Source organism: Danio aesculapii, chromosome 11, assembly GCF_903798145.1.
Source record: "Danio aesculapii chromosome 11, fDanAes4.1, whole genome shotgun sequence".
In the NCBI taxonomy this organism is placed as follows: domain Eukaryota; kingdom Metazoa; phylum Chordata; class Actinopteri; order Cypriniformes; family Danionidae; genus Danio; species Danio aesculapii.
In genome coordinates this window covers 25,589,082-25,602,297 of record NC_079445.1, presented here as the reverse complement: position 1 = coordinate 25,602,297, position 13,216 = coordinate 25,589,082, and the positions used below count along the sequence as shown (strand labels likewise).

Sequence of the window (13,216 nt, the reverse complement as noted above, 5' to 3'; positions counted from 1 at the left end):
TTTACACAGCGGATTCTCTTCCAGCTGCAACCCATCACTGGGAAACATCCATATACACTCATTCACGCACATGCACTATGGACAATTTAGCTTACCCAATTCACCTAAACCACGTTTTTGGACTTGTGGGGGAAACTGGAGCACCCAGAAGTAACCCACACAAACACGGGGAGAACATGCAAACTCCACACAGAAATGCCAACTGACTAGCCAGGGCTCGAACCAGCGACCTTCTTGCTGTACTATGGCCAAATTAATTAACTAGTTCATTTTCTTTTCGGCTTAGTCCCTTTATTAATCCGGTGTCGCCACAGCAGAATGAACCGGCAACTTATCCAGCATATGTTTTACGCAGCGGATGCCCTTCCAACCGCAACCATCATTGGGAAACACCCATACACACTCTTGTATTCACACACATACACTACGAACAATTTAGCCTACCCAATTCACCAATACCACATGTCTTTGAACTTGTGGGGGAAATCGGAGCACCCAGAGGAAACTCACGCGAACACGGGGAGAACATGCACACTCCACACAGAAACGCCAACTGACCCAGCCGAAGCTCGAACGTGCTGTGAGGCAAACGTGCTACCCACTGCGCCACCGTGTCGCCTATGGCCAAATTAGCTTATTCAGGCCGGAACATGCAAACTCTACACAGAAATGACCCAGCCTGGACTGGAACCAGCGACCTTCTTGCTGTGTGGCGACAGTGCTAACCACTGAGCCACCGTGCCGCTTTAATAAATGTCATTTATTAAAGAACATGTGGAAATACATGGAAATATACTGTCACCAAAACGAATCCTGTAATGCTTGTCACTGAAGAAATACAGTTTTAAATGGCCTTAGAGTTGATCAATTATCAGCGATTGTTCATTTTTTATTCTTAAAAACATACACATTTGGCTAGATAAAACAGACAAATTTTTCATTTTTAAATATGAATGTACTTAATATAAGATTATTATTATTATTATTACTGGATATCAGAAACGGGTTATATTCTCGTTATTCAAACTCGAACTAGTTTTCTTTGGAGTTGTAGATTTGTGACTTGAAGTGTGTTTTGGTGCGACTGACAGCTGTGATAGGGCGGAGGGCGTGGCCTCACTGCGCGGCTGCTTTTAAAGCAGCGTGATTTACTTTCTTTTCAACATACATCCTGCGCTTGTCACCGAGAGACCACCCGAAGCTAAAAAGCGACGACAAACAGGCTAATAGTTTAAAAGGGAGGTTGAAAGAGCACACACAGCTTGATTCAAAACTGGTGGAATTGTGTTTGCCCCCCTGAACTTTAATGCCAACAAGCACTAAGTTGTTTACTTGATCGAAACATCAGCAGAAATCATGTCGGCGGAGCAGCACGGTCTTCTGGACCTGGCAAAAAATCAGCTGAATTTGGACTACGGTGACTTTGACATGAGGTTTGATGTAAAGAAGGAGGCTGCAGCTTTGGGACCGGAGCGCTCTTTTATCCAGCAGTGCGGCGTGCACGTCCCGGGCTCGGTGTCCAGCACCCCCATGAGCACACCGTGCAGCTCCGTGCCTTCCTCGCCGAGCTTCAGCCCGAGCGGACAGAGGACCGAAGATCTCTACTGGACCCTGAGCAGCACGGGCGCGTACCCGCAGCACGCAGACCCACACTGCCTTGAGCTGACACACGAGGACGTCCGGGAAGCTTTAAGCTCTAATCTCATGCATGCACACCCGCCTCAGCTGCACCAGGCAGAGATGGAGGGATACAGGAGCATCGGTCAGTTCCAACAGCCGGGTATGCATCAGTATCACCACCATCAGCAGCAGCAGCAACAGCAGTACACAGATCTTCACAACCCCGAGTTTGCGCACGGTAAAAGCGTGGAGCAGTTAATGCAGCAGCTCGACTGCTCTCCGCAAGGCGCGGCGCACTTGAAGCCGCTTCAGCAGACGCACCACCGGCGCAGCGAGCGCGCTGAAAGCCGCTTCTCCGACCAGCAGCTCGTGTCCATGTCCGTGCGCGAGCTCAACCGACACCTCCGCGGGATGAGCAAGGACGATATTATCCGCCTCAAGCAGAAACGCCGTACCTTGAAAAACCGCGGCTACGCGCAGTCGTGTCGGCATAAACGCGTCCAGCAGAAGCACTTGCTGGAGCACGAGAAGACGAGCCTGGCGACGCAGGTGGAGCAGCTGAAGCACGAGCTCAGCCGGTTGGTGCGCGAGAGAGACGCATACAAACTCAAGTGCGAAAGACTGGTGGTCGGAATGAGCTGCCAGAGCAATAATGGACCCACTTGTGAAAACCCATCATCGCCCGATTATTTGCGATAGTTCTCTGCGTACTTAGAAGTTCTCTTAAATATATATAAAAACAGCATAAGATTGTTTGCTGGTCAGACCAGTTGAAGAATGATCTGCAAGTCCAACAAACTTTTGTAGACTGATTTTAGGTGTTTGTTTTCTTTTTGTCAGCAGGGGAAAAGTTTTTTTTCTGTTATCTAGTATTTTATATTTTCACTCAACTTTATCTCTGACATGTCAAGCTGGTTTTGATAATGTATCTTTTATCTTCTGGTTTTCGCCATCTCAGCTATGCAAATGACATTTGACCCTTTTGGCAATAGATGCATTGCACTGTTTGTTTGTTTGTTTGTTTGTTTGAATGAACATTTTGTATATCTTTTATTTGTTTCACAAATCAGTTGTAACATTTTCAAGAATTGTCATCAAAACTCTTTAGAAAGGGAAATTATTTTTGATTTGCATTTAATTTTTACCTCCAAAATAAATTTTGTTGAAAGAAAACTATTTTTTGTGTTTCCTAATATTTTCTTTGTGTTATGTTTTTGCACCGCTGCCTTAAAAGAGCAACTTTTTGGTTCCACAAAGAGCCTTTCAGTGAACAGTTTCAAATGTAAAGAACAGTTTTTGTTTAATCTAAATATCTTTTTCATCAAAAATAATTGTTTAAAGATTCCCGCAATGCTAAAGATTTTTCATAAAACATTGATGCCAAAAAAATCAAGTTTCTAAACAGTATTTTTAACAATATCAAAGAAGAACCATTTTTAAATGTTAAATATCTCTTAAATAATTTTGTAAAATAATATCACTCCATTATTTAAAAAAAAATGTTTGTGCAATTCAACATTGCACAAAAAATGATTGTTCCTCAAACACTAACGCCAATGCAAAATACGTTCTAAGTGTAAGCTGTAAACAATCAATGTAAAAACACGGCTCATAAAATGTTGACACAGATTGATCTGAAACCCACGAGAACATAAAAAAAAAATCCCAGTACACAGGTATGTCTACTCTCAACAACCTTTGACCTCACGCAGCGGCTGTTTCCTGAGACAACTGTGTTTCTAATGACTCCAGAGACTCAGAGAAGAGCTGCACGCCACTGATTGTACCAGCGTGGAAATAAGTTTAGCCCTCTGCCCTCTCCTTCAGAGGAAAGCAAAGACCATCCATCTGAACTGTTGTTTTATTCCTCTTGAAAGTAATTGTTGTACTACGAACTCCAATAACACTGAAAGTTTTGCTGGAAGGCCTGCCCCTTTATGACAAGCTTTACGAGAAAAATGAGTAATCCAAACTCTAAATGCACGGACAATGTGTAGCGTTGGAATATTTTGCTACAACGCAAATCTAAAAGTACAAATTGGACACTAAATTAAATGCGTATGACTGGAATGCTGATGCACTTTCACAACTCTTGACAAAAATAGATGCTCAAACACTGGTTGTTATTTTTGGCTTACACAACTCTCATTTTCTCGAGATCCAAACAACATGTGTGGCAAAACAGCCTTTAACCCCCGACCTTGTTGTCAACTGCTGCTTAACAGTTAGTGCAAGACTGACCCCTCCATAATGACGTGCCACCTGTGCAATACAGGGTCACAGGTGCAGATGCAGTTTTTCACCAAGCTATACAGCTTTATGGTCACTTTCTATTCCGAGCAGCTTGCCATTTATAAGTAAAGATGACTTTGTGTAAGCATTGTGGAATGTAATCAATACAAACTGAACTAAGGTCAGAAAGTAAATTTCCTAGATGAAATCAAGTCAAATCTGCATAATCAAGTTGCGTGGAAGTCACATTGTTGAGTAAATTCTGCTTAATCTGTGGTCAACTTTGTTTCGAAGGATATTTTACTCATTCTTTGTTTAACTTGAACTCTATAACCTCGATTTAAGTCATGTTTTTTAAATGTATGTTTTACTTGTAAACATTTAAGTAAACAGCACAGTAGATTAGATAGACACCCAAGTGAACACAGAGACCTCAATAATAGATGCAGAACACACAATGACAGTAACAATGTTTTTTTGAGGAAATGTTTTTTTTTCTTCCATTTTGAGTGGAAAATTTAAATACATTAAGCTGCTGGAACGATATCAGAATAATTTTACTACTCTATTTATTTAAAGGATTGTTTTAGACATATTTAACAATGCCAACTAAAATATACTTTAAATTCAAGCTTTTTGATGTCTACAAACTGCTTGACAAGAGCCAATGCTGTTTGTTTTCACACATCAAGCAAACTATTCAGCTTCTTATAAATTCATCAGAGAAATTACTTTAAAAGTTCACCTAAAAGTCTAATGAAATGTCCAATTATTGTTTTTGTTCTATTTTATGGACTTGTTTTATGCGCTTCATAGATTTGATTTTTGTCCCTTTGACATGTCATGACAGAGGTTTTAACCAAACCTCTAACAAAATTAACTGTTTACTAAAAGAGGGTTTAATACAATGACCCAACAATATCCTTTCTCATTTTTAGGTACAGCTTTTACTTTTAAGATTTATTTTCTGTATTTTTGTCTTTGTTTGTTTGTTGTTTGTTTGCTTTTCTTGTTTGTTTTTGTCGTGATTACGAAAGGGACATTAAACTGAACAGTAAGTGACGATTCATTAACATAATATAAATAAATGTTTATTTAACATTAAATTTGTAGATTTAATCTAACATTAAATTTAGTTTTATTTTATATTACAGAAATTCATTGAAAGTGCCACAAATATTTAAAGGATTGGATATTGTTTATATATACTGAATAATACCAGTGAATTACACTAGAGGTCAAAAGTTTGGGGTCAGTAGGATTTTTAAATGTTTTAAAATAAGTTTCTCCTGCTCACCAAGGCTGCATTTATTTAATCAAAAATACAGTTCACACTGTAAAATTGTGAAATGTTTTTGCACTATACAATAACTGTTCAAAAGTAGTTTATAATAAATGAAGTAGTTAAAGTAGATTTATAACTTATTCCGGTTATTTAAAAATGAATTTTCAGCTTCATTTCTCCAGTCATCAGTCACATGATCCTTCAAAAATTAATACTCTAATATTAAGTATTATTATTATTATTATTATTATTATTATTATTATTATTAGTAGTAGTAGTAGTAGTAGTAGTAGTAGTAGTGGTAGTAGTGTTGTTGTTGTTGTTGTTGTTGTTGTTATTATTATTATTATTATTATTATTATTAGTAGTAGTAGTAGTAGTAGTAGTAGTATTGTTGTTGTTATTATTATTAGTGTTGTTGTTGTTGTTGTTATTATTATTATTATTATTATTATTATTATTATTATTATTAATGGTATTAGGAATAAAATCAATAATGACTGGAATTTCATTTGAAACTACAAACAATAAGAAAGCAGTTATTTAATTTTTATTTATAAATATTTAACCTTTTAACAGGTTTTTTACATTTAATAAATGCCGACTTATTGAACAGAATAATTTTGACTAGTAGTATATATTAAAACCTTTATATATTATATTACATTTCTATCGATGGAAGTAGGAAAGAGAGGGTGAGGTGTTGAATCGGGAAAGATCAGTGAACCAGGACCCAAAAGCTCAAAGTGCAATGGCACTACATTATATGTTGGCGCACTGCCTACAAGGCTATTTGCCATGAGAGGTTACTTTTTTCTTTTTACTTCATTGTGAAGAAATTGTAAAAGTGGAATGCAGTGCTGTTTATTTTAACTTAAGGATCTTTTTAAGCTATCGTTTACATTGACATACAGTAAGTAATGTTTTCACTTTCAGGATTTGTTCTGTCACTGAAATAATAATAACTTAATAATAATCTAATAATTTTCGAGTGATTAAAAACATTTTTGAAGAAGATTTAGCCCCATATCTAACACACCTTTGACACTTTATATTGTTAATAAATATTATTATACGCTTATTGCAGCTTGAATCACTGATACTTTGGTAACACTTTTCAATATTGAACAAGTAGTTAATGGTAATGTATTCACTAACATGAACAAACAATGAACAATTTAATTTAATATTTAATTTAATCATTTAAAACAGTGGGTGACATGGCGGCTTAGTGGTTAGCAATGTGGCCTCACAGCAAGAAGATTGCTAGTTCGAATCCTGACTGATCTAGTTGACATTTCTGTGTAGAGTTTGCATGTTCTCCTCGTGTTGGTGTGGGTTTCCTCCAGGTGCTCTGGTGTCCCCCACTGTCCAAAGACATGCGCTATAGGTTAATTGAATAAACTAAATTGTCTGTAGTGTATGTGTGTGTGTGTCTGAACGAGTGTGTATGGGTGTTTTCCAATACTGATTTGTAGCTTGAAAGGCATCCGCTGTGTAATTCCAATGTGGCGACCTCTGAAATAGACAAAGCCGAATTAATTAATTTATTGCAATATTAATTTAGGGTTGTTAATGTTAGTTATTTGAAATACAGTTGTTCATCGGTAGCTTTTGTTTACTCACAGTGCATTAACTAATGTTAACAAGCACAGGAATTTAATAACGCATTAGTAAATGTTGAACTAAAATTAATAGATGCTGTACAAGCGTTGTTGATTATTAGACCATTATATAACTAACATTGACTGCGTGCCATGTTATAAAGTGTTGAAAGTGTTAAATCATGAATGTTTATGAAAGTAATGTGAAAACTCTCATATAATATTTAATTGTAATATTTAGTTGTTTTGTTAGTAATAAACAATGTCTGAGTGATAATATGAAGACACGGGAGACTGTAAATGACTGTATTAAGCAGATGTTCTCAATGTTTATTGGTTTTCGAGCATATGCGGTGCTAATAAAAGTCTTTCTTTCTCTCTCTCTCTCTCTCTCTCTCTCTCTCTCTCTCTCTCTCTCTCTCTCTCTCTCTCTCTTTCTCTCCCCCCCCCCCCCCCCCCCTCTCTCCTTCCCCCTCTCCTCTGTGCCTGTGCATTGAGTCAGCAGTTCAGCTCTCTGACCAAGGTGCCATCACACGCTCACCCAGACCCGCAGAAACTGAGAAAAGGCTCAAGCAATACAAATAGGGGACTTTACACTCTGAATGAATTCTGGATGGAAAATGAGCAACCGTGACTCTAGATAGGATTCTGAGTATTTATTATGACCATTAATGTTGAGTAATCAATTTATTATATTGGTCTACAACAGAAAATTTTATTATTTGGCTGATAATTGTGTTTATTGGTTATTATTGCATCATGATTGTATTATTTATATTACTTTAATTAATAATTTATTGATATATCTACATTTACATGACCTTTTATTTAAAATAAAAATAATAAACTGTATTCATGTAGAATTTTTAAATAATTAGTTTTCTATAGACTCAAATACAGTATATTTTTAATAATAAGTTATTACATTCAAAATAATACATATTTATTTATTTTTATATATACATATATACATTGAACTTTTGTGGTGACTGAAAAGGTCTAACATGCAGAACTACACATTTAAAAAAACTTAAATTCTTAATTCATACTATTTAATTTAGTTAATATGAATGAATATAAATGTATATTTATATAACAATGCATTTGTGGATTTAATGTAACATTTTTTTTGTCTCATTTTATATTACAAAAGTCATTGAGAGTGCGACAAATATTGAATGAACTGAATATTGTTTATACATTACATACTGAATAATATCAATTAATTATATTAAAATATTAATATATGTACAATATTAATAGTATTGATGATAATAATATAAAGTGATATTAAAAAATGTAACTTATAATATAATTAATAATATTTAATAGTACTCATTAATTTATTACTTTGCGCCATGCAAATATAAACCTTCAATTTAGAATGAGCAGCATTTATGTTATTTAATTTAATTTATAATTATGCAAATATGTCTTTCTTATTGGTACTTGTTATATACATTATATTTAGACCTAATATGCGACTATATTTGCATCCATAATTGGATTATATTACTCATTATATTCCACACTCGTACTCGTCAAACTCATCATGCATATACATATTTATAAATTATTAAATAAACATACACAGAATTGAGAAAATACTACTACATATATATATATATATACAGTTAAAGTTAGAATTATTAGCCTCCCTTTGAATTAGTTTTTTTCTTTTTTCAATATTTCCCAAATTATGTTTAACAGAGCAAGGAAATTTTCACAGTATGTCTAATAATATTTTTTCTTCTGGAGAAAGTCTTATTTGTGGCTAGAATAGAATAAATAGCCCCTTTAAGCTATATATTTGTTAGATAGTCTACGGAACAAACCATTGTTATACAATAACTTGCCTAATTACCCTATCCTGTCTAGTTAACCTAATTAACCTAGTTAAACCTTTAAATGTCACTTTAAGCTGTATAGAAGTGTCTTGAAAAATATCTAGTCAAATATTATTTACTGTCATCATGGCAAAGATGAAATAAATCAGTTATTAGAAATAAGTTATTAAAACTATTCTGTTTAAAAAAGGGTTGAATAAATCCTCTTTCCGTTAAACAGAAATTGGGGTAAAAAATAAACAGGGGGGTTTGTAATTCAGGGGGGGGCAATAACTCTGACTTCAACCACATATTTATAAATTATTAAAAAAAACATTCACAATACTATATATATATATATATATATATATATATATATATATATATATATATATATATATATATATATATATATATATTACAATATTTAAATGGCTACTTTGCACCATGTAGACATTTAAAATTGTACTATTTTCTTAATTAATAAATTTGCCAGTCGTGCACAGTGTCTGCTATAGTAACCCGAGCAACTCCAGTTCAGTTTGACCACTAAACTGAGTCAAAAGTGTCTGATCTCTGAAGCAGAACTCGGCTGGTCAGAACTGGTCTGTTCCTGCTTCTCAGGCTGTTTTCTAGTGTGGATAATACCAGTGTCCTCTGTCTCTCTCAGCCTTCACGTGAACAGCAGCGGCCGTGTGGCAGTGAGGATGGATGGGGATATATGGAGCTTCCTCTTTCACTTCCTAAATAGGGGTCTGGTCAAGTGACTCTGGTGGAGAGTGAGGGGAGATGAAGTGAAGGAATGCAATGCGGCCGCAGGCTTTGTGGTTTCCGTTCAGGATGTCCACTTGTTTCTGTGTTTCGAGCTCTGACAGCTTGTGGGGGTGTTTGTGATTCATTTGTGATTTACTGTTTCACAAGAACATTCAATCAATGAACCGACTCAGTTTGAGTAAGATCTGCCACTGCTTTTAATATGATGCTATGAGGTGATGTAGAGCTGCATTCGATGAAAAAAAAAACAACAACAACAAAAAATCTCATGTTGCACAAGAAAATAAATGGTTTTAAGTTAATGTAACACAGGGCATTTCTTTGTGATTACAACCAGGCATTGGCCGATGTAAGATTCTGACTTTATAATAACCTTGGATAAAACATCACGGTTTCATGGTATTGTGATTACTGCTGTAAAATATATTCTTTTTTAAATGTCTGGGTAAAAAACAACAACCTTTTCTCCCTTGAACACAATATATTTTATTTTGAGAAACATTTAAATATTTTGGAGCAGTAAACATGTCAGGCTAAATAATTACAAATAATAATTGACAGATTTCTTGTTTTTCTGGAGAGTTTCTGGAGATACTGTTGTCCTAAAAAACAAACAAAAAATTGCAAATGCCATAGGAATTACAGAAATGTATACCTTGAAAACGGTTATCGTCCCAGTGCAAACTTGTTGATTATACACTGTAAAAATGACCATTTACTACATTTTCTGTTTTATGGGTGTTTTTTTTAAATCTTATTTATGTTTTTATATTGCATTGTGACATTGATCTCAGTCAAATTTAATGTTGAAAAGTAAATTTTATTGATATTTTTAGTAGATTCAAATGATATATTGACAGTTAGTGGGGCAGGGCTGCACCTGGTCACAACCTGGATGGGAGACCTCAAGGGAAAGCTAGGTTGCTGCTGGAAGTGGTGTTAGTGAGGCCAGTAGGGGTATATTGATGGGGACTCTATAACAGGGGTTTTCGAACTTTTAGGACACAGCCCCCCCCAAAGTTTTAGGACACAGCCCCCTCAATATCCACACTCGGCTGTCAGTAAAGGACCGCACGGCGCATGCACGCAGACACACACACACACACATGCGCACATGATTAAATTCCATAACACTCTCCAGTCTTTACTCCCTACTTGCGTCTAATATCCCAGTTTGTCACGGGGGGCATGAATGAAATGTTAATGAGTGAAGGTGAAACTGCCGAACTGCAGTTAAAGTCACACAAAACTCTTACATGAAAGCACTTCACGTAAACACCTTAATTATATTATTGTATATTAGGGCAAATAACTACATTACTTATGTCCATGTAAATGTAGTCAGTATGTCTTCAAAGTTAGTGAAAGATCCAGAAGGGCATCCTGCTGATTTGATTCAGAAGGGCACTTTTTTGTCAGATGGCTCACCGGTTTGACTTTCATTCACTGTCATTCATTTTAAAAAGCACCTGCTCCATTTTATTTGCATATATTTTACTTGAACGCATTATACTCTTTATGTGCCTGCTGGCGCGCCCCACAGTTTGAAAACCCCTGCTCTATACTGCTCAGTGAGCGCCGTCTTTCAGATTAGACATTAAACTGAGGTTCTGACACTCTGTGGTTGTTGAAAAACCTAGGATGTCCTTCGAAAAAAAGTAGGGGTTTAACCCCGACATTCTGGCAAAATTTGCCCACTGGCCTCTGTCCATCATGGCCTCATAACCCTCCCCATATCATAATTGGCTTCATCACTCTGTCTCCTCTCCACCAATCAGCTGGTGTGTGATCTGGTGCAATATGGCTGCCGTCGCATCATCCAGGTGGATGTTGCACACTGGTGGTGGATGAGGAGATTCTCCCAATGTGTAAAGTGATTTGAGTTTCCAGAAAAGCGCTAAATAAATGTAAGGAATTATTATTATTTGTTAAATAATTTATAGTGTAAAAAATTAAATTATTCTGTTATTTTACATATATTTTTTTCTGTATACATAATTTAAAATTTTTATATATTATTTCAAGGGTGTCACGGGGGCGCAGTGGGTAGTACAATCACCTCACAGCAAGAAGGTCACTGGTTCAAGGCTCAGCTAGGTCAGTTGGCATTTCTGAGTGGAGTTTGCATGTTCTTCTCGTGTTGGCGTGGGTTTTCTCTGGTTGCTCCGGTTCCCCCCACAGTCCAAAGACATGCACTATAGGTGAATTGGGTAAGCTAAATTGGTTGTAGTGTATGTGTGAATGAGTGTGTACGGATGTTTCCCAGAGATGGGTTGCAGCTGGAAGGGCATTCGCTGTGTAAAACATATGCTGGATAAGTTGGTGGTTCATTCCGCTGTGGCGATCCCAGAAAATGAATGAATGAATGAATGAATGAATATTGTTTCAAATAATGAAATATTAAAAAATGTCCCTTTGTTGTAGAACAGGGTCTGATGTGAATCACAAAATACAAGAAATTGTTACATAATTTTAAATAGAGTACAGGGATTGTTTGCACAAACCTTACTTAGGACTTTCTTATGTCAAAAATGAAGTTACTCAGCAGGTACCTTGATCTCAAAACAACATTAAAAACATGTCAAAAAAGTCGATTTGATGCCAAAACGTTGATGTCTATTTGACATCCACACATTGATGCACTTTTGACCACTGAAATAACGACACACATTTATAACATCAGAAAAGTTTTATTCATCTGAAAGCTTCAATTTAAAATTACAAATATACTCTGGATACTTTTCTATCCTTATGTAAACTACCTACAGTAGATGTTGAAACGACATTAGCTTGACATCTAACATTGGCCTCAAAAAACAATTAAAGGACAGCCATGTAATCATTTTTGAGGTCAATGTCTAGATGTCAGTTTGATGTCATTTTAACATCAAATCAATTAGCATTTTTGACATGATTTCTGATGTTGTTTCGACATCAAGGTACCCACTGGGCATTTAAAAATGTCTTTGTTTTGTCCATAAAATAAAAACCTGTTGTTTTAGATTCTTAAATTTCATGTTAAAGAAATCTTCACAAAAAAGACACATTTAAAACAACATCCATGAGTAGGAAATAGCAGATTTTTTTGTTGTTGCTGCACAAACTATTGCACTCTTTTTTGTATTTTGCAGTTTCCTACAAATCCCTCTTGCAAAAGTTCAAGTTTAGGTGTGTGTCAGCTTTGTATAATTTCTAGAAGAAAACCTCAGATAAGCAGATGCTGGTTTGTCTGTTGTGCGTCAGAACTGATGACAGCACTTCATGAGCACACAACACACACACATGACCGACTAAGGAGAATTCAGGCTTCCTCCCACACTGTCACTTCCTCCTCCCGCACAGACCTCTGCCACTGATACACTTGCCTTTTAGCCTGGCTAAAGTACAGGATTTAACCGGCCGTAAAAACTCACTGGGTCATGCTTTTGTTGAAACCTCATGTGCACTCTTTTATTTTAAAACCAAAAACTTACAGCACTGAGTTGACAAAAAGTCATGACTCTGGAGCCACAATGGCTGCATCCTGAATGTATCACCCAGCAACCTGTGTCCTGCTGATGTCTTCTGAAGAAGAAGAAGATTAATTTCTAAATCTGGAGACATAGATTCATCCTTTTTCTTTCCATAAGATGTGAGCGATTAAACGTCTTTGTTAGAGTTTCTGATATTTTTTAATCCTCGCAACCAATCACTCATTAGTGCAGACTTCTGGGTGTTTTAAGGTTTTCAGTAGTTTGTTGTTGTCCCATCTCCATTTCTTCTCTGATTGTGAAATAACGGCTTGGTTCAGTACTGTCATCTTGTGGAAAAACAACCAGAAGCACTCCTGCAAGCTATATTTTCATTCATACTCCTTCAGCTTAGTCCCTGATTTA

General features: G+C 36.1%; 1 protein-coding gene across 1 annotated transcript; it reads left to right on the top strand.

Annotated features, from left to right (window-relative positions):
• The first annotated feature begins 1,177 nt into the window (after positions 1–1,177).
• On the top strand, positions 1,178–2,796 carry mafbb (v-maf avian musculoaponeurotic fibrosarcoma oncogene homolog Bb). The gene has a single exon (XM_056468112.1). The coding sequence runs from the start codon at positions 1,357–1,359 to the stop codon at positions 2,317–2,319; it is 963 nt and encodes a 320-aa protein (XP_056324087.1). The 5' UTR covers positions 1,178–1,356; the 3' UTR covers positions 2,320–2,796.
• The last annotated feature ends 10,420 nt before the right edge of the window (positions 2,797–13,216 follow it).

Coding starts and splice junctions, on each gene's coding strand:
- mafbb (XM_056468112.1), top strand. CDS start 1,357: ATGTCGGCGGAGCAGCACGGTCTTCTGGACCTGGCAAAAAATCAGCTG.